At 36.2% G+C, this 24,323-nt stretch overlaps 2 protein-coding genes across 2 annotated transcripts in view; both read right to left on the bottom strand.

Moving 5' to 3' along the window:
• Positions 1–21,094, bottom strand: part of LOC145859988 (potassium voltage-gated channel subfamily A member 3-like) — a 58,406-nt gene extending 37,312 nt beyond the window's left edge. Inside the window, exon 1 of the mRNA XM_082959673.1 lies at positions 21,074–21,094. Within this exon, the coding sequence (XP_082815799.1) occupies positions 21,074–21,094 (21 nt within the window). The remainder of the gene's footprint in view (positions 1–21,073) is intronic.
• LOC106594880 (potassium voltage-gated channel subfamily A member 2) lies at positions 20,910–23,758 on the bottom strand. The gene is made up of 2 exons (XM_045692798.2): positions 23,285–23,758; positions 20,910–22,440 (listed from the first exon to the last, which is right to left on the bottom strand). Exons 1-2 carry the CDS (start codon positions 23,611–23,613, stop codon positions 22,107–22,109), a joined length of 663 nt encoding a protein of 220 aa, XP_045548754.2. The 5' UTR covers positions 23,614–23,758; the 3' UTR covers positions 20,910–22,106.
• Between the last annotated feature and the right edge of the window lie 565 nt (positions 23,759–24,323).

The following is a 24,323-nucleotide window of genomic DNA, read 5'->3' as shown; positions in this document are numbered from 1 at the left end:
CAATACGTTATAAAAGAGTATGCATTCGTCCACCTTGAATATTATTCATGTTCTGGTTAAAAAAGGCCCTAATGATTTATGCTATACAACGTTTGACATGTTTGAACGAACGGAAATATATTTTTTCCCCTCGTTCATGACGAGAAGTCCGGCTGGCTTACATCATGTGCTAACGAGACGGAGATTTTTGGACATAAATGATGAGCTTTTTTGAACAAAACTACATTCGTTATGGACCTGTGATACCTGGAAGTGACATCTGATGAAGAGAATCAAAGGTAATGGATTATTTACATAGTATTTTCGATTTTAGATCTCCCCAACATGACGTCTAGTCTGTATCGCAACGTGTATTTTTCTGGGCGCAGTGCTCAGATTATTGCAAAGTGTGATTTCCCAGTAAGGTTATTTTTAAATCTGGCAAGTTGATTGCGTTCAAGAGATGTAAATCTATAATTCTTTAAATGACAATATAATATTTTACCAATGTTTTCTAATTTTAATTATTTAATTTGTGACGCTGACTTGACTGCCGGTTATTGGAGGGAAACGATTTCCTCAACATCAATGCCATAGTAAAACGCTGTTTTTGGATATAAATATGAACTTGATAGAACTAAAAATGCATGCATTGTCTAACATAATGTCCTAGGAGTGTCATCTGATGGAGATTGTAAAAGGTTAGTGCATCATTTTAGCTGGTTTTATGGTTTTGGTGACCCTGTCTTTGACTTGACAAAACATTACACACAACTCTTGTAAATGTACTGTCCTAACATACTCTAAATGTATGCTTTCGCCGTAAAACCTTTTTGAAATCGTAAAACGTGGTTAGATTAAGGAGATGTTTATCTTTCAAATGGTGTAAAATAGTTGTATATTTGAAAAATTTGAATTTTGACATTTATTTGGATTCAAATTTGCCGCTCTTGAAATGCACCTGCTGTTGATGGAGTGCACCACGGGTGGCACGCTAGCGTCCCACCTAGCCCCAAGAGGTTATTAAGATGATATATACTGTATTAACCACACCTTTAAGATGAGATATACTGTATTAACCACACCTTTAAGAAGAGATATACTATATTAACCACACCTTTAAGAGGATATATACTATATTAACCACACCTTTAAGATGAGATGAGATATACTGTATTAACCACACCTTTAAGATGAGATATACTGTATTAACCACACCTTTAAGAGGAGATATACTATATTAACCACACCTTTAAGATGAGATATACTATATTAACCACACCTTTAAGATGAGAGGAGAAATACTGTATTAACCACACCTTTAAGATGAGCAATACTGTATTAACCACACCTTTAAGATGATATATACTGTATTAACCACACCTTTAAGATGAGATATACTGTATTAACCACACCTTTAAGAAGAGATATACTGTATTAACCACACCCTTAAGAGGATATATACTGAATTAACCACACCTTTAAGATGAGATGAGATATACTGTATTAACCACACCTTTAAGATGAGATATACTTTATTAACCACACCTTTAAGATGAGAGGAGAAATACTGTATTAACCACACCTTTAAGATGAGCAATACTGTATTAACCACACCGTTAAGAGGAGATATACTATATTAACCACACCTTTAAGATGAGATATACTATATTAACCACACCTTTAAAATAAGAAATACTGTATTAACCACACCTTCAAGATGATATATACTGTATTAACCACACCTTTAAGATGAGAGGAGATATACTGTATTAACCACACCTTTAAGATGAGATGAGATATACTGTATTAACCACACCTTTAAGAGGAGAGGAGATATACTGTATTAACCACACCTTTAAGAAGAGATATACTGTATTAACCACACCTTTAAGAGGAGATATAATGTATTAACCACACCTTTAAGATGAGATGAGATATACTGTATTAACCACACCTTTAAGATGAGAAATACTGTATTAACCACACCTTTAAAATGAGATGAGATATACTATATTAACCACACCTTTAAGATGAGATATACTGTATTAACCACACCTTTAAGATGAGAGGAGATATACTGTATTAACCACACCTTTAAGAGGAGATATACTATATTAACCACACCTTTAAGATGAGATTAGATATACTGTCTTAACCACACCTTTAAGATGAGAGGAGAAATACTGTATTAACCACACCTTTAAGGTGAGCAATACTGTCTTAACCACACCTTTAAGATGATATATACTGTATTAACCACACCTTTAAGATGAGATATACTGTATTAACCACACCTTTAAGAAGAGATATACTGTATTAACCACACCCTTAAGAGGATATATACTGAATTAACCACACCTTTAAGATGAGATGAGATATACTGTATTAACCACACCTTTAAGATGAGAGGAGATATACTGTATTAACCACACCTTTAAGATGAGATGAGATATACTGTATTAACCACACCTTTAAGAGGAGAGGAGATATACTGTATTAACCACACCTTTAAGAGGAGATATACTGTATTAACCACACCTTTAAGATGAGATGAGATATACTGTATTAACCACACCTTTAAGATGAGAAATACTGTATTAACCACACCTTTAAAATGAGATGAGATATACTATATTAACCACACCTTTTAGATGAGAGGAGATATACTGTATTAACCACACCTTTAAGATGAGAGGAGATATACTGTATTAATCACACCAATAAGATGAGATATACTGTATTAACCACACCTTTAAGATGAGATGAGATATACTGTATTAACCACACCTTTAAGAGGAGATATACTATATTAACCACACCTTTAAGATGAGATGAGATTTACTGTCTTAACCACACCTTTAAGATGATATATACTGTATTAACCACACCTTTAAGATGATATATACTGTATTAACCACACCTTTAAGAGGAGATATAGTATATTAACCACACCTTTAAGATGAGATATACTATATTAACCACACCTTTAAGATGAGAGGAGAAATACTGTATTAACCACACCTTTAAGATGAGCAATACTGTATTAACCACACCTTTAAGATGATATATACTGTATTAACCACACCTTTAAGATGAGATATACTGTATTAACCACACCTTTAAGAAGAGATATACTGTATTAACCACACCCTTAAGAGGATATATACTGAATTAACCACACCTTTAAGATGAGATGAGATATACTGTATTAACCACACCTTTAAGATGAGAGGAGATATACTGTATTAACCACACCTTTAAGATGAGATGAGATATACTGTATTAACCACACCTTTAAGAGGAGAGGAGATATACTGTATTAACCACACCTTTAAGAGGAGATATACTGTATTAACCACACCTTTAAGATGAGATGAGATATACTGTATTAACCACACCTTTAAGATGAGAAATACTGTATTAACCACACCTTTAAAATGAGATGAGATATACTATATTAACCACACCTTTTAGATGAGAGGAGATATACTGTATTAACCACACCTTTAAGATGAGAGGAGATATACTGTATTAATCACACCGTTAAGATGAGATATACTGTATTAACCACACCTTTAAGATGAGATGAGATATACTGTATTAACCACACCTTTAAGAGGAGATATACTATATTAACCACACCTTTAAGATGAGATGAGATTTACTGTCTTAACCACACCTTTAAGATGATATATACTGTATTAACCACACCTTTAAGATGATATATACTGTATTAACCACACCTTTAAGAGGAGATATAGTATATTAACCACACCTTTAAGATGAGATATACTATATTAACCACACCTTTAAGATGAGAGGAGAAATACTGTATTAACCACACCTTTAAAATGAGCAATACTGTATTAACCACACCTTTAAGATGATATATACTGTATTAACCACACCTTTAAGATGATATATACTGTATTAACCACACCTTTAAGATGAGAGGAGATAAACGGTATTAACCACACCTTTTTGAGGAGATATACTGTATTAACCACACCGTTACGATGAGATATACTGTATTAATCACACCTTTAAGAGGAGAGGAGATATACTGTATTAACCGCACCTTTAAGATGATATATAATGTGTTAACAACACCTTTAAGATGAGAGGAGATATACTGAATTAACCACACCTTTAAGATGAGAGGAGAAATACTGTATTAACCACACCTTTAAGGTGAGCAATACTGTATTAACCACACCTTTAAGATGATATATACTGTATTAACCACACCTTTAAGATGAGATATACTGTATTAACCACACCTTTAAGAAGAGATATACTGTATTAACCACACCCTTAAGAGGATATATACTGAATTAACCACACCTTTAAGATGAGATGAGATATACTGTATTAACCACACCTTTAAGATGAGAGGAGATATACTGTATTAACCACACCTTTAAGATGAGATGAGATATACTGTATTAACCACACCTTTAAGAGGAGAGGAGATATACTGTATTAACCACACCTTTAAGAGGAGATATACTGTATTAACCACACCTTTAAGATGAGATGAGATATACTGTATTAACCACACCTTTAAGATGAGAAATACTGTATTAACCACACCTTTAAAATGAGATGAGATATACTATATTAACCACACCTTTTAGATGAGAGGAGATATACTGTATTAACCACACCTTTAAGATGAGAGGAGATATACTGTATTAATCACACCGTTAAGATGAGATATACTGTATTAACCACACCTTTAAGATGAGATGAGATATACTGTATTAACCACACCTTTAAGAGGAGATATACTATATTAACCACACCTTTAAGATGAGATGAGATTTACTGTCTTAACCACACCTTTAAGATGATATATACTGTATTAACCACACCTTTAAGATGATATATACTGTATTAACCACACCTTTAAGAGGAGATATACTATATTAACCACACCTTTAAGATGAGATATACTATATTAACCACACCTTTAAGATGAGAGGAGAAATACTGTATTAACCACACCTTTAAAATGAGCAATACTGTATTAACCACACCTTTAAGATGATATATACTGTATTAACCACACCTTTAAGATGATATATACTGTATTAACCACACCTTTAAGATGAGAGGAGATATACTGTATTAACCACACCTTTTTGAGGAGATATACTGTATTAACCACACCGTTACGATGAGATATACTGTATTAATCACACCTTTAAGAGGAGAGGAGATATACTGTATTAACCACACCTTTAAGATGAGATATACTGTGTTAACCACACCTTTAAGATGGAGAGTATACTGTATTAACCACACCTTTAAGATGAGAGGAGATATACTGTATTAACCACACCTTTAAGACGAGAAATACTGTATTAACCACAGCTTTAAGATGAGATATACTGTATTAACCACACCTTTAAGATGAGATATACTGTATTAACCACACCTTTAAGATGAGATATACTGTATTAACCACACCTTTAAGAGGAGATATACTATATTAACCACACCTTTAAGATGAGATGAGATATACTGTATTAACCACACCTTTAAGATGAGATATACTGTATTAACCACACCTTTAAGAGGAGATATACTATATTAACCACACCTTTAAGATGAGATATACTATATTAACCACACCTTTAAGATGAGAGGAGACATACTGTATTAACCACACCTTTAAGATGAGCAATACTGTATTAACCACACCTTTAAGATGAGATATACTGTATTAACCACACCTTTAAGAAGAGATATACTGTATTAACCACACCTTTAAGAGGATATATACTGTATTAACCACACCCTTAAGAGGATATATACTGAATTAACCACACCTTTAAGATGAGATGAGATATACTGTATTAACCACACCTTTAAGATGAGATATACTATATTAACCACACCTTTAAGATGAGAGGAGAAATACTGTATTAACCACACCTTTAAGATGAGCAATACTGTATTAACCACACCGTTAAGATGAGATATACTGTATTAACCACACCTTTAAGATGAGATATACTATATTAACCACACCTTTAAGATGAGATGAGATATACTGTATTAACCACACCTTTAAGATGAGATATACTGTATTAACCACACCTTTAAGAGGAGATATACTGTATTAACCACACCTTTAAGATGAGATATACTGTATTAACCACACCTTTAAGATGAGAGGAGATATACTGTATTAACCACACCTTTAAGATGAGCATATACTGTATTAACCACACCTTTAAGATGAGATATACTGTATTAACCACACCTTTAAGATGAGATATACTGTATTAACCACACCTTTAAGATGAGAGGAGATATACTGTATTAACCACACCTTTAAGATGAGATATACTGTGTTAACAACACCTTTAAGATGAGAGGAGATATACTGAATTAACCACACCTTTAAGATGAGAGGAGAAATACTGTATTAACCACACCTTTAAGATGAGAGGAGATATACTGTATTAACCACACCTTTAAGATGAGATATACTGTATTAACCACACCTTTAAGATGAGATGAGATATACTGTATTAACCACACCTTTAAGATGGAGGAATATACTGAATTAACCACACCTTTAAGATGAGATATACTTGAGATATACTGTATTAACCACACCTTTAAGATGAGATATACTGTATTAACCACACCTTTAAGATGAGATATACTGTATTAACCACACCTTTAAGAGGATATATACTGTATTAACCACACCCTTAAGAGGATATATACTGAATTAACCACACCTTTAAGATGAGATGAGATATACTGTATTAACCACACCTTTAAGATGAGATATACTGTATTAACCACACCTTTAAGATGAGAGGAGATATACTGTATTAACCACACCTTTAAGATGAGATGAGATATACTGTATTAACCACACCTTTAAGATGAGATGAGATATACTGTATTAACCACACCTTTAAGATGAGATATACTGTATTAACCACACCTTTAAGAGGAGATATACTATATTAACCACACCTTTAAGATGAGATATACTATATTAACCACACCTTTAAGATGAGAGGAGAAATACTGTATTAACCACACCTTTAAGATGAGCAATACTGTATTAACCACACCTTTAAGATGATATATACTGTATTAACCACACCTTTAAGATGAGATATACTGTATTAACCACACCTTTAAGATGAGAGGAGATATACTGTATTAACCACACCTTTGATGAGATATACTGTATTAACCACACCTTTAGATGAGATATACTGTATTAACCACACCTTTAAGAGGAGAGGAGATATACTGTATTAACCACACCTTTAAGATGAGATATACTGTATTAACCACACCTTTAAGATGAGATATACTGTATTAACCACACCTTTAAGATGAGAGGAGATATACTGTAGTAACCACACCTTTAAGATGAGAGGAGAAATACTGTATTAACCACACCTTTAAGATGAGAAATACTGTATTAACCACACCTTTAAGATGAGATATACTGTATTAACCACACCTTTAAGATGAGATATACTGTATTAACCACACCTTTAAGATGAGATATATTGTATTAACCACACCTTTAAGAGGATATATACTGTATTAACCACACCCTTAAGAGGATATATACTGAATTAACCACACCTTTAAGATGAGATGAGATATACTGTATTAACCACACCTTTAAGATGAGAGGAGATATACTGTATTAACCACACCTTTAAGATGAGATGAGATATACTGTATTAACCACACCTTTAAGATGAGATGAGATATACTGTATTAACCACACCTTTAAGAGGAGAAATACTGTATTAACCACACCTTTAAAATGAGATGAGATATACTATATTAACCACACCTTTAAGATGAGAGGACAAATACTGTATTAACCACACCTTTAAGATGAGATATACTATATTAACCACACCTTTAAGATGAGATGAGATATACTGTATTAACCACACCTTTAAGAGGAGATATACTGTATTAACCACACCTTTAAGATGAGATGAGATATACTGTATTAACCACACCTTTAAGATGAGAGGATATACTGTATTAACCACACCTTTAAGAGGAGATATACTGTATTAACCACACCTTTAAGATGAGATATACTGTATTAACCACACCTTTAAGAGGAGATATACTATATTAACCACACCTTTAAGATGAGAGGAGATATACTGTATTAACCACACCTTTAAGATGAGAGGAGAAATACTGTATTAACCACACCTTTAAGATGAGCAATACTGTATTAACCACACCTTTAAGATGATATATACTGTATTAACCACACCTTTAAGATGAGATATACTGTATTAACCACACCTTTAAGAAGAGATATACTGTATTAACCACACCTTTAAGAGGATATATACTGTATTAACCACACCCTTAAGAGGATATATACTGAATTAACCACACCTTTAAGATGAGATGAGATATACTGTATTAACCACACCTTTAAGATGAGAGGAGATATACTGTATTAACCACACCTTTAAGATGAGAGATATACTGTATTAACCACACCTTTAAGATGAGATGAGATATACTGTATTAACCACACCTTTAAGATGAGATGAGATATACTGTATTAACCACACCTTTAAGATGAGATATACTGTATTAACCACACCTTTAAGAGGAGATATACTATATTAACCACACCTTTAAGATGAGATATACTATATTAACCACACCTTTAAGATGAGAGGAGAAATACTGTATTAACCACACCTTTAAGATAAGAAATACTGTATTAACCACACCTTTAAGATGATAATACTGTATTAACCACACCTTTAAGATGAGATATACTGTATTAACCACACCTTTAAGATGAGATATACTGTATTAACCACACCTTTAAGAGGAGATATACTATATTAACCACACCTTTAAGAGGATATATACTGTATTAACCACACCTTTAAGATGAGAGAAATACTGTATTAACCACACCTTTAAGATGAGCAATACTGTATTAACCACACCTTTAAGATGATATATACTGTATTAACCACACCTTTAAGATGAGATATACTGTATTAACCACACCTTTAAGATGAGAGATATACTGTATTAACCACACCTTTAAGATGGATGATATACTGTATTAACCACACCTTTAAGAGGAGATATACTGTATTAACCACACCTTTAAGATGAGATATACTGTATTAACCACACCTTTAAGATGAGATATACTATATTAACCACACCTTTAAGATGAGATGAGATATACTGTATTAACCACACCTTTAAGAGGAGAGGAGATATACTGTATTAACCACACCTTTAAGAAGAGATATACTGTATTAACCACACCTTTAAGATGAGATGAGATATACTGTATTAACCACACCTTTAAGATGAGAATACTGTATTAACCACACCTTTAAGAGGAGATATACTATATTAACCACACCTTTAAGATGAGAGGAGATATACTGTATTAACCACACCTTTAAGATGAGAAGATATACTGTATTAACCACACCTTTAAGATGAGATATACTGTATTAACCACACCTTTAAGATGAGATGAGATATACTGTATTAACCACACCTTTAGAAGGAGATATACTATATTAACCACACCTTTAAGATGAGATATACTATATTAACCACACCTTTAAGATGAGAGGAGAAATACTGTATTAACCACACCTTTAAGAAGAGATATACTGTATTAACCACACCTTTAAAATAAGAAATACTGTATTAACCACACATTTAAGATGAGATATACTGTATTAACCACACCTTTAAGAGGAAATATACTATATTAACCACACCTTTAAGATGAGATATACTATATTAACCACACCTTTAAGATGAGAGGAGAAATACTGTATTAACCACACCTTTAAGATGAGCAATACTGTATTAACCACACCTTTAAGATGAGATATACTGTATTAACCACACCTTTAAGAAGAGATATACTGTATTAACCACACCTTTAAGAGGATATATACTGTATTAACCACACCCTTAAGAGGATATATACTGAATTAACCACACCTTTAAGATGAGATGAGATATACTGTCTTAACCACACCTTTAAGATGAGATGAGATATACTGTATTAACCACACCTTTAAGATGAGATATACTGTATTAACCACAACTTTAAAATAAGAAATACTGTATTAACCACACCTTCAAGATGATATATACTGTATTAACCACACCTTTAAGATGAGAGGAGATATACTGTATTAACCACACCTTTAAGAGGAGAGGAGATATACTGTATTAACCACACCTTTAAGAAGAGATATACTGTATTAACCACACCTTTAAGAGGAGACATACTGTATTAACCACACCTTTAAGATGAGATGAGATATACTGTATTAACCACACCTTTAAGATGAGAAATACTGTATTAACCACACCTTTAAAATTAGATGAGATATACTATATTAACCACACCTTTTAGATGAGAGGAGATATACTGTATTAACCACACCTTTAAGATGAGAGGAGATATACTGTATTAACCACACCTTTAAGATGAGATATACTGTATTAACCACACCTTTAAGATGAGATATACTGTATTAACCACACCTTTAAGATGAGAGGATATATACTGAATTAACCACACCTTTAAGATGAGAAATACTGTATTAACCACACCTTTAAGAGGAGATATACAGTATTAACCACACTTTTAAGATGAGATATACTGTATTAACCACACCTTTAAGATGAGAGGATATATACTGAATTAACCACACCTTTAAGATGAGATATACTGTATTAACCACACCTTTAAGAGGAGATATACTGTATTAACCACACCTTTAAGATGAGAGGAGATATACCGTTTTAATGACACCTTAAGATGAGTTATACTGTATTAACAACACCTTTAAGAGGAGATATGCTGTATTAACCACAACTTTAAGAGGAGATATACTGTATTAACCACAACTTTAAGAAGAGATATACTGTATTAACCACACCTTTAAGATGATAAATACTGTATTAATTACACCTTTAAGATGAGATATACTGTATTAACCACACCTTTAAGAGGAGATATACTGTATTAACCACACCTTTAAGATGAGATATACTGTATTAACCACACCTTTAAGATGAGATATACTGTATTAACCACACCTTTAAGATGAGAGGAGATATACTGTATTAACCACACCTTTAAGATGAGCAATACTGTATTAACCACACCTTTAAGATGATATATACTGTATTAACCACACCTTTAAGATGAGATATACTATATCAACCACACCTTTAAGATGAGAGGAGAAATACTGTATTAACCACACCTTTAAGATGAGCAATACTGTATTAACCACACCTTTAAGATGAGATATACTGTATTAACCACACCTTTAAGATGAGATATACTGTATTAACCACACCTTTAAGAAGAGATATACTGTATTAACCACACCTTTAAGAGGATATATACTGTATTAACCACACCCTTAAGAGGATATATACTGAATTAACCACACCTTTAAGATGAGATGAGATATACTGTATTAACCACACCTTTAAGATGAGAGGAGATATACTGTATTAACCACACCTTTCAGATGAGATGAGATATACTGTATTAACCACACCTTTAAGATGAGATGAGATATACTGTCTTAACCACACCTTTAAGATGAGATGAGATATACTGTATTAATCACACCTTTAAGAGGAGATATACTATATTAATCACACCTTTAAGATGAGATATACTATATTAACCACACCTTTAAGATGAGAGGACAAATACTGTATTAACCACACCTTTAAGATGAGATATACTGTATTAACCACACCTTTAAAATAAGAAATACTGTATTAACCACACCTTCAAGATGATATATACTGTATTAACCACACCTTTAAGATGAGAGGAGATATACTGTATTAACCACACCATTAAGATGAGATGAGATATACTGTATTAACCACACCTTTAAGAGGAGAGGAGATATACTGTATTAACCACACCTTTAAGAAGAGATATACTGTATTAACCACACCTTTAAGAGGAGATATACTGTATTAACCACACCTTTAAGATGAGATGAGATATACTGTATTAGCCACACCTTTAAGATGAGAAATACTGTATTAACCACACTTTTAAAATGAGATGAGATATACTATATTAACCACACCTTTTAGATGAGAGGAGATATACTGTATTAACCACACCTTTAAGATGAGAGGAGATATACTGTATTAACCACACCTTTAAGATGAGATATACTGTATTAACCACACCTTTAAGATGAGATGAGATATACTGTATTAACCACACCTTTTAGATGAGAGGAGATATACTGTATTAACCACACCTTTAAGATGAGAGGATATATACTGAATTAACCACACCTTTAAGATGAGAAATACTGTATTAACCACACCTTTAAGAGGAGATATACTGTATTAACCACACTTTTAAGATGAGATATACTGTATTAACCACACCTTTAAGATGAGAGGATATATACTGAATTAACCACACCTTTAAGATGAGATATACTGTATTAACCACACCTTTAAGAGGAGATATACTGTATTAACCACACCTTTAAGATGATAAATACTGTATTAATTACACCTTTAAGATGAGATATACTGTATTAACCACACCTTTAAGATGAGAGGAGATATACCGTTGTAATGACACCTTAAGATTAGATATACTGTATTAACAACACCTTTAAGAGGAGATATACTGTATTAACCACAACTTTAAGAGGAGATATACTGTATTAACCACAACTTTAAGAAGAGATATACTGTATTAACCACACCTTTAAGATGATAAATACTGTATTAATTACACCTTTAAGATGAGATATACTGTATTAACCACACCTTTAAGAGGAGATATACTGTATTAACCACACCTTTAAGATGAGATATACTGTATTAACCACACCTTTAAGATGAGATATACTGTATTAACCACACCTTTAAGATGAGATATACTGTCTTAACCACACCTTTAAGATGAGATATACTGTATTAACCACACCTTTAAGATGAGATGAGATATACTGTATTAACCACACCTTTAAGAGCAGATATACTGTATTAACCACACCTTTAAGATGAGAGGAGATATACGGTATTAACCACACCTTTAAGAGGAGATATACTGTATTAACCACACTTTTAAGATGAGATATACTGTATTAACCACGCCTTTAAGATAAGATATACTGTATTAACCACACCTTTAAGATTAAATATACTGTATTAACCACACCTTTAAGATGAGATATACTGTATTAACCACACCTTTAAGATGAGAGGAGATATACTGTATTAACCAAACCTTTAAATAAGATGAAATATACTGTATTAACCACACCTTTAAGATGAGATGAGATATACTGTATTAACCACACCTTTAAGAGGAGAGGAGATATACTGTATTAACCACACCTTTAAGATGAGATATACTGTATTAACCACACCTTTAAGATGAGATATACTGTATTAACCACACCTTTAAGATGAGAGGAGATATACTGTATTAACCAAACCTTTAAATAAGATGAAATATACTGTATTAAACACACCTTTAAGATGAGATGAGATATACTGTATTAACCACACCTTTAAGGTAGTATATTGTAGCAGGCTCAAGGGTGTGAGGTTTCCACGTCACCAAGTTCAATAACAAAACATGCACTAGTAGCACAACTAGAATGCAAATTGGGAGTTTATTAGGGAATCTGGTACACTGGGGAAGAGGGGGGAATTCACCAGTTACTTCACAGTCCACAAGCCGTTCTCGTTGTCTGTTCCATTCTCCAGGGGTAGTCCTAAATCTCTGGTCCTCAGCAAATTTGGTTCGGTACACAAGGGGGGTAATCCGACAGTGCAGGTCACAACGGGTAATCTCACAGATATTGTTCTCTCTTCTCCCACTCTTCATAACGATGGACTCTCTATCGATACTCTACCCCTTTGTGAAGGCTGCTTCCTCCTTTATCCCCAAGCACTCCCTGGCTTAAAGACCCACAACCTCGCCTCGTTGGGGCAGGAAGTTCATATAAGGCTCGGGGGTGGAGCCAGCGGGCTGCAATGTATCGCTCCTCAATAACCAATTCCCTCACCTCTTCCAGACATCTCCCACAATATACTGTATTAACCACACCTTAAAGATAAGCTATACTGTATTAACCACACCTTAAATATAAGATACACTGTATTAACCACACCTTTAAGATGAGATATACTGTATTAACCACACCTTTAATGATCAAATCAAACCAAACTGTATTTGTTTCATGCGCCGAATAGAACAGGTGACAGAACATTTTTAATGAAATCAAATCACATTTTATTTGTCACATGTGCCGAATACAACATGTGTAGACCTTACAGTGAAATGCTTAATTACAAGCCCTTAACCAACAATGCAGTTTTAAGACATTTAAAAAATAAAAATAAAATAAAAGTAAGAAATAATTAAAGTGTAGCAGTAAAACAACAACTGCGAGGCTATATATACAGTGGTTCCTCCTTTAAAAGTTTTGAGCTTACGCCGCATAGCTTAGATGTAATTTGTGGTTTAGTACGGTACCCTGCGTCATTCTAACATAGGTGTTGCTTTGTCCAGGTGGGTAAGGGCAGTGTGGAGTGCAATAGAGATTGCATCATCTGTGGATCTGTTGGGTCGCTATGCAAATTGGAGTGGGTCTAGGGGTTTCTGGGAAAATGGTGTTGATGTGAGCTATGACCAGCCGTTCAAAGCACTTCATGGCTACAGACGTGAGTGCTATGGGTCGGTAGTCATTTAGGCAGGTTACCTTAGTGTTCTTGGGCACAGGGACTATGGTGGTCTGCTTGAAACATGTTGGTTTTACGGACTCGGACAGGGAGAGGTTGAAAATGTCAGTGAAGACATTAGCCAGTTGTTCAGCGCATGCTCGCAATACACGTCCTGGTAATCCATCTTGCCCTGCGGCCTTGTGAATGTTAACCTGTATATTAAAGATCTTGCTCACATTGGCTGCCGAGAGCTGATCACACAGTCATCCGGAACAGCTGATGCTCTCATGCATGTTTCAGTGTTGCTTTCCTTGAAGCGAGAACAGAAGTTATTTAGCTCATCTGGTAGGCTTGTGTCACTGGGCAGCTCACAGCTTTGCTTCCCTTTGTGGTCTGTAATGGTTTGGAAGCCCTGCCACATCCGACGAGCATTGGAGTCGGTGTAATACGATTTGATCTTAGTCCTGTATTGACACTTTGCATGTCCGATGGTTCGGCAGAGGGCATAGCGGGATTTCTTATAAGCGGCAGCTCTACCCTTTAGCTCAGTGCGAATGCTGCCTTTAATCCATGGCTTCTGGTTGGGGTATGTACGTACAGTCACTGTAGGGATGACATCATTGATGCACTTATTGATGAAACCAGTGACTGATGTGGTGTACTCCTTCAGTGCCATCGGAAGAATCCCGGAAATTATTCCAGTCTGAGCAAAACAGTCCTGTAGTTTAGCATCTGCTTCATCTGACCCCTTTTTTATTGACTGAGTCTTTGGTGCTTCCTGCTATAATTGTTGCTTGTAAGCAGGAATCAGGAGGATGGAATTATGGTCAGATTTGCCAAGTGGAGGGCGAGGGAGAGCTTTGTACGCATCTCTGTGTGTGGAGTAAAGGTGGTCTAGAGATTTTTTTCCCTCTGGTTGCACATTTATCATGCTGTTAGAAAATTAGTTAAAACTGATTTAAGTTTCTCTGCATTAACCTGTTAGGGCTAGGGGGCAGCATTTGCACGTCTGGATAAAAAAAATGTACCCGATTTAATCTGGTTACTAATCCTACCCAGTAACTAGAATATGCATATACTTATTATATATGGATAGAAAACACTCTAAAGTTTCTAAAACTGTTTGAATGGTGTCTGTGAGTATAACAGAACTCATTTGGCAGGCAAAACCCTGAGACATTTTCTGACAGGAAGTGGATACCTGATGTGTTGTATTACCTTTAAACCTATCCCATTGAAAAACACAGGGGCTGAGGAATATTTTGGCACTTCCTATTGCTTCCACTAGATGTCACCAGCCTTTACAAAGTGCTTTGAGTCTTCTGGAGGGAGATCTGACCGAACAAGAGCCATGGAACGATGATGGCCCATTAGACACCTGGCGCGCGAGTTCATGTTGGGTACCCTCGTTCCAATACGTTATAAAAGAGTATGCATTCGTCCACCTTGAATATTATTCATGTTCTGGTTAAAAAAGGCCCTAATGATTTATGCTATACAACGTTTGACATGTTTGAACGAACGGAAATATATTTTTTCTTCTCGTTCATGACGAGAAGTCCGGCTGGCTTAGATCATGTGCTAACAAGACGGAGATTTTTGGACATAAATGATGAGCTTTTTTGAACAAAACTACATTCGTTATGGACCTGTGATACCTGGAAGTGACATCTGATGAAGAGAATCAAAGGTAATGGATTATTTACATAGTATTTTCGATTTTAGATCTCCCCAACATGACGTCTAGTCTGTATCGCAACGCGTATTTCTCTGGGCGCAATGCTCAGATTATTGCAAAGTGTGATTTCCCAGTAAGGTTATTTTTAAATCTGGCAAGTTGATTGCGTTCAAGAGATGTAAATCTATAATTCTTTAAATGACAATATAATATTTTACCAATGTTTTCTAATTTTAATTATTTAATTTGTGACGCTGACTTGACTGCCGGTTATTGGAGGGAAACGATTTCCTCAACATCAATGCCATAGTAAAACGCTGTTTTTGGATATAAATATGAACTTGATAGAACTAAAAATGCATGCATTGTCTAACATAATGTCCTAGGAGTGTCATCTGATGGAGATTGTAAAAGGTTAGTGCATCATTTTAGCTGGTTTTATGGTTTTGGTTACCCTGTCTTTGAATTGACAAAACATTACACACAACTCTTGTAAATGTACTGTCCTAACATACTCTAAATTTATGCTTTCGCCGTAAAACCTTTTTGAAATCGTAAAACGTGGTTAGATTAAGGAGATGTTTATCTTTCAAAGGGTGTAAAATAGTTGTATGTTTGAAAAATTTGAATTTTGACATTTATTTGGATTCAAATTTGCCGCTCTTGAAATGCACCTGCTGTTGATGGAGTGCACCACGGGTGGCACGCTAGCGTCCCACCTAGCCCATAGAGGTTAAGATAAGAAATACTGTACAAACCACACCTTTAAGATAAGATATACTGTATTAACCACACCTTTAACCTGTTGGGTCTAGGGGGCAGCATTTGCACGTCTGGATAAAAAAAATGTACCCGATTTAATCTGGTTACTAATCCTACCCAGTAACTAGAATATGCATATACTTATTATATATGGATAGAAAACACTCTAAAGTTTCCAAAACTGTTTGAATGGTGTCTGTGAGTATAACAGAACTCATTTGGCAGGCAAAACCCTGAGACATTTTCTGACAGGAAGTGGATACCTGATGTGTTGTATTGACTTTAAAGCTATCCCATTGAAAGACACAGGGGTTTAGGAATATTTTGGCACTTCCTATTGCTTCCACTAGATGTCACCAGCCTTTACAAAGTGTTTTGAGTCTTCTGGAGGGAGATCTGACCGAACAAGAGCCATGGAACGGTGATGTCCCATTAGACACCTGGCGCGCTACTTCATGTTGGGTACCCTCGTTCCAATACGTTATAAAAGGCTATGCATTCGTCCACCTTGAATATTATTCATGTTCTGGTTAAAAAAGGCCCTAATGATTTATGCTATACAACGTTTGACATGTTTGAACGAACGGAAATATATTTTTTCCCCTCGTTCATGACGAGAAGTCCGGCTGGCTTACATCATGTGCTAACGAGACGGAGATTTTTGGACATAAATGATGAGCTTTTTTGAACAAAACTACATTCGTTATGGACCTGTGATACCTGGAAGTGACATCTGATGAAGAGAATCAAAGGTAATGGATTATTTACATAGTATTTTCGATTTTAGATCTCCCCAACATGACGTCTAGTCTGTATCGCAACGCGTATTTTTCTGGGCACAGTGCTCAGATTATTGCAAAGTGTGATTTCCCAGTAAGGTTATTTTTAAATCTGGCAAGTTGATTGCGTTCAAAAGATGTAAATCTATAATTCTTTAAATGACAATATAATATTTTAACAATGTTTTCTAATTTTAATTATTTAATTTCTGACGCTGACTTGACTGCCGGTTATTGGAGGGAAACGATTTCCTCAACATCAATGCCATAGTAAAACGCTGTTTTTGTATATAAATATGAACTTGATAGAACTAAAAATGCATGCATTGTCTAACATAATGTCCTAGGAGTGTCATCTGATGGAGATTGTAAAAGGTTAGTGTATCATTTTAGCTGGTTTTATGGTTTTGGTGACCCTGTCTTTGACTTGACAAAACATTACACACAACTCTTGTAAATGTACTGTCCTAACATACTCTAAATTTATGCTTTCGCCGTAAAACCTTTTTGAAATCGTAAAACGTGGTTAGATTAAGGAGATGTTTATCTTTCAAATGGTGTAACATAGTTGTATTTTTGAAAAATTTGAATTTTGACATTTATTTGGATTCAAATTTGCCGCTCTTGAAATGCACCTGCTGTTGATGGAGTGCACCACAGGTGGCACGCTAGCGTCCCACCTAGCCCCAAGAGGTTAACCTGTTAGGGCTAGGGGGCAGTATTGACACGGCTGGATAAAAAACGTACCCGATTTCATCTGGTTACTACTCCTGCCCAGTAACTAGAATATGCATATAATTATTGGCTTTGGATAGAAAACACTCCAAAGTTGCTAAAACTGTTTGAATGGTGTCTGTGAGTATAACAGAACTCAAATGGCAGGTCAAAACCTGAGAAGATTCTGTACACGAAGTACCCTGTCTGACCATTTCTTGGCCTTCTTTGCCATCTCTATCCATTACAAAGGATATCTGCTGTTATGTGACACTTCCTACGGCTGCCATAGGCTCTCAGAAGGCGGCAAAAAGCTGAATCGTGGCTTTGCAGGCTCTGGCTGAAAAAAAGTAGCGCGTTTGGGTAGTGGCTGGTTACAGTACTGTGAGACTCAGGCTCGTGCCCGCGTCGACCGAAAGCTTTGTTTTCTTTCCTCTGTTTACCTAAACGGAGATTCCCGGTCTGAATATTATCGCTTTTTTACGAGAAAAATGGCATAAAAATTGCTTTTAAACAGCGCTTGACATGCTTCGAAGTACGGTAATGGAATATTTTGAATTTTTTTGTCACGAATTGCGCCATGCTCGTAACCCTGATTTACTATTTCGGATAGTGTCTGGAACGCACGAACAAAACGCCGCTATTTGGATATAACGATGGATTATTTTGGACCAAACCAACATTTGTTATTGAAGTAGCAGTCCTGGGAGTGCATTCTGACAAGACAACAAAGGTAATCAAACTTTTGTAATAGTAAATCTGTCTTTGGTCAGGGCTAAACTTGGTCGGTGTCTAAATGGCTAGCCGTGATGGCTGGGCTATCTACTGAGAATATAGCAAAATGTGCTTTCACCGAAAAGCTATTTTAAAATCGGACACCTCGATTGCACAAAGGAGTGCTGTATCTATAATTCTTAAAATAATTGTTATGTTTTTTGTGAACGTTTGGGAAAAAGCTGAATGACGTAATTCAAAGCCCTGGCTGAAACACACGAGCGCTTTTGCTAAGTGGTCTATCAGAGGACAAAGGGCTTAGGCTCGTGCACTGGCCGCCCCCGTCTTTGTGTTTTTCCATCTATTTGCCGAAACACAGATTCCCGGTCGGAATATTATCGCTTTTTTACGAGAAAAATGGCATAAATATTGATTTTAAACAGCGGTTGACATGCTTCGAAGTACGGTAATGAAATATTTAGAAATCTTTTGTCACGAAATGCGCCATGCGCGCGACCCTTATTTACCATTCGGATAGTGTCTAGAACGCACGAACAAAACACCGCTATTTGGATATAACGATGGATTATTTTGGACCAAACCAACATTTGTTATTGAAGTAGAAGTCCTGGGAGTGCATTCTGACTAAGAACAGGAAAGGTAATCAAACTTTTCTAATAGTAAATCTGATATTGGTGAGTGCTAAACTTGGTGGGTGTCTAAATAGCTAGCCCTGTGATGCCGGGCTATCTACTGAGAATATTGTAAAATGCTTTCACCGAAAAACTATTTTAAAATCGGACATATCGAGTGCATAGAGGAGTTCTGTATCTATAATTCTTAAAATAATTGTTATGTTTTTTGTGAACGTTTATCGTGAGTAATTTAGTAAATTCACCGGAGGTTTGCGGGGGGTATGCTAGTTCTGAACGTCACATGCTAATGTAAAAAAGCTAGTTTTTGATATAAATATGAACTTCATTGAACAAAACATGCATGTATTGTATAACATAATGTCCTAGGGTTGTCATCTGATGAAGATCATCAAAGGTTAGTGCTGCATTTAGCTGTGGTTTTGTTTTTTGTGACATTATATGCTAGCTTGAAAAATGGGTAGTCTGATTATTTCTGGCTGGGTACTCTGCTGACATAATCCAATGTTTTGCTTTCGCTGTAAAGCCTTTTTGAAATCGGACAGTGTGGTTAGATTAACGAGAGTCTTGTCTTTAAAATGCTGTAAAATAGTCATATGTTTGAAAAATTGAAGTTTTCGGATTTTAGAGGAATTTGTATTTCGCGCCACGCTCATCATTGGATATTGGAGCAGGTGTTCCGCTAGCGGAACATCTAGATGTAAGAGGTTAACCACACCTTGAAGATAAGACATACTGTATTAACCACACCTTTAAGATAAGATAAGAAATACTGTATCAACCACACCATTAAGATAATATATACTGTATTAACCACACCTTTAAGATAAGAAATACCATATTAACCACTCCTTGAAGATAAGACATACTGTATTAACCACACATTGAACATAAGAGAAGACATACTGTTTTAACTACACCTTTAAGATGAGATATACTGTATTAACCACACCTTTAAGAGAAGACATACTGTATTAACCACACCTTTAAGATGAGATATACTGTATTAACCACACCTTGAAGATAAGAGAAGACATACTGTATTAACTACACCTTTAAGGTGTGGTTTTCATCTACAAGTCTATGCTAGGTAAAGCCCCGCCTTATCTCAGCTCACTGGTCACCATAGCAACATCCACCCGTAGCACTCGCTCCAGCCGGTATATCTCACGGGTCATCCCCAAAGCCAACACTTCCTTCGGCCACCTTTCCTTCCAGTTCTCTGCTGCCAATGACTGGAACGAATTGCAAAAATCACTGAAGCTGAAGACTTATATCTCCCTCTCTAACTTTAAGCATCAGCTGTCAGAGCAGCTTACTGATCGCTGCAGCTGTACACAGCCAATCTGTAAATAGCCCATCCAACTACCTCATCCCCATATTATTACTTACCCTCTTGCTCTTTTGCACCCCAGTATCTCTACTTGCACATTCATCATCTGCACATCTATCACTCCAGTATTAATGCTAAATTTGAATAATTTTTGCCTCTAGGGCCAATTTATTGCCTACTTCCCTACTCTTCTACATTTGCACACACTGTACAAAGATTTTTCAATTTTTCTTCTGTGTTATTGACTGTACGTTTGTTTATGTGTAACTTTGTGTTGTTGTTTTTGTCGCACTGCGTTGCTTTATCTTGGCCAGGTCGCAGTTGTAAATGAGAACTTGTTCTCAACTGGCCTACCTGGTTAAATAAAGGTGAAATAAAAATAAAATAAATAAAATTAAGATAAGAGAAGACATACTGTGTTAACCACACCTTGAAGATAAGAGGAGATATACTGTATTAGTTTACACAAGATGGAGCACAAACAAAAGTTCATGCTGGATAGCAAACAAACAACAAAAGCCTTTGTGCAAAAAAACCTCAAGTAGTTATCAAGGCAGTCATGCATGGAAAAATTAAAAAGCCTTTATTTTTTTTTACAGCTTAAAAAATGAGCATAAAAAACGTCCTGACTTGTTGTGGCTTCAAAGACCTTTGTGAGGGTGACAGAGAATGGTGGATAGACAGGTTATTCACAACTCTCACAGGAAGTGACTCAATCAATTACCATATGTAATTGATGAACTAAAGAGAAAGCTTGGGAAAAGAAAAAAACGACATTCAAGATACAAAATACGTACAACACACACCTTTCTCTGCAGCTCATTGTCAGGTAGTGGTCTCTCCTCTTCCTTAATAAAACCCTCATCTTCTCTGAACTTCTCCATGGCCTCTTCTCCCAGCTCGTAGAAACGGATCTCCTCAGAGAAGATGTCTATGGGCACGTTGACGGGTCTCCTGATACGCCCGCCTGACTGGTAGTAATACAAGATGGCATCGAAACTGGGGCGGTTCCTGTCAAAGAAATACTCGTTCCTCAGTGGGTCAAAGTACCTGGAGAGAGGGAGGACAGAGAAAGAGAGAGGGGGGATAGAGAAAGAGAGAGGGGGGACAGAGAAAGAGAGAGGGGGATAGAGAAAGAGAGAGGGGGGATAGAGAAAGAGAGAGGGGGGATAGAGAAAGAGAGAGGGGAACAGAGGGAGAGAGGGAGAGAGACATACAAATGAAGTAATACTTTATTGACAAACAGACAGGCAGAGGCAACAAAAGAGACAAAGAAAGAGAGACATAGAGAGAGAGGCACACACATAAATAGACATAAATACATTTATATATTACTACATAATTGATTAATTGTCAGCAGTAAACTCGACACACGTTAAGACAACACAAAACATAGTAAACCGTAACCAGTAACTAGTAGAGTAAATACTAAGTCCTTCCCTACCTTATCCTCTTGTTGGGGTTAGAGTTAAGGTTATCATCGATACAGGATAACAACCTATATAAGTGGTATAGTTACCTTATCCTCTTGTTGGGGTTAGAGTTAGGGTTATCATCGATACAGGATAACAACCTATATAAGTGGTATAGTTACCTTATCCTCTTGTTGGGGTTAGAGTTAGGGTTATCATCAATACAGGATAATAACCTATATAAGTGGTATAGTTACCTTATCCTCTTGTTGGGGTTAGAGTTAGGGTTATCATCAATACAGGATAATAACCTATATAAGTGGTATAGTTACCTTATCCTCTTGTTGGGGTTAGAGTTAGGGTTATCATCAATACAGGATAATAACCTATATAAGTGGTATAGTTACCTTATCCTCTTGTTGGGGTTAGAGTTAGGGTTATCATCAATACAGGATAGCAACCTATATAAGTGGTATAGTTACCTCATCCTCTTCTTGGGGTCCCCCAGCAGGGTCTCAGGGAACTGGGAGAGGGTTTTCAGCTGCGTCTCGAAGCGCAGCCCGGAGATGTTGACGACTACGCGCTCGCAGCACTCGTGGTCCGGTTGGTTTTGTTGATAGCGGTCCAGAGAGTGGTGACCTGGTAAAGCTGCCGACTCCTCCAGCATGTTGTCTCCGCCGCACGCCACGACCATCTTCACATCGATGTCTGTCTCCGTGTCGCAGTTCCGCAGGTCGGGATGGTCCCAGTGGGTCTTGGTAATAGAATGAGGTGGAGATTGAAGGAGGCTGAGGTGGTCGTCCATGGACATATTGAGATGGAGATGTGTGCAAGGGCACCAGCTGCACCCCCTCTGCGAGCCCTAGTTAACCTGACACCACCATGGATTCTCATCCTTCTCTCTCTCTCTCTCTCTCTCTCTCTCTCTCTCTCTCTCTCTCTCTCTCTCTCTCTCTCTTGTCTAGTCTTCTCAACCTCCTCCTCTATCTCTCTCTCGCTCTCTCTCTCTCTCTCTTTGTCCTCTCTCTCTCTCTCCTGGTCTTCTCTTTCTGTTTCTCTCTCTCTCTCTCTTTCCCTATTTCTGTCTGGTCTTCTCACTCCCTCTGACTCTCTCCAAATGGTGTCCCCGCCCACGACCTGAGAGCTTGGGTTTATAAACACGAGCGGTACACTGAGCTGGGGTTTATAAACACAAAGGTTACCCTGAGCTGGGGTTTATAAACACAAAGGTTACCCTGAGCTGGGGTTTATAAACATGAAGGTTACCCTGAGCTGGGGTTTATAAACACAAACTTTACCCTCGGCCCTGCCTGGCACTTCTCTCTCTCTCTCTCATTCTTCCTATCAGACATAAACTCAGAGTCTCAGACAACAACATTCTTTGGGCATGCACACAACACAAACAATTCAGCTGAATGGAGCGTTGCATGAAACCCTTGGGTACACGTTTGGGTTGTCACCCAAGCACTACAAAGCTGATTCAAATAAGGAACTCATCATCAAGCTTTGATTATTTGAAGC

The sequence above is a fragment of the Salmo salar genome, chromosome 13 (genome assembly GCF_965601325.2).
Source record: "Salmo salar chromosome 13, fSalSal1, whole genome shotgun sequence".
NCBI classification, from domain to species: domain Eukaryota; kingdom Metazoa; phylum Chordata; class Actinopteri; order Salmoniformes; family Salmonidae; genus Salmo; species Salmo salar.
The sequence above is the reverse complement of the archived record's forward strand: the minus strand, read 5'-3'. Positions and strand labels throughout refer to the sequence as shown.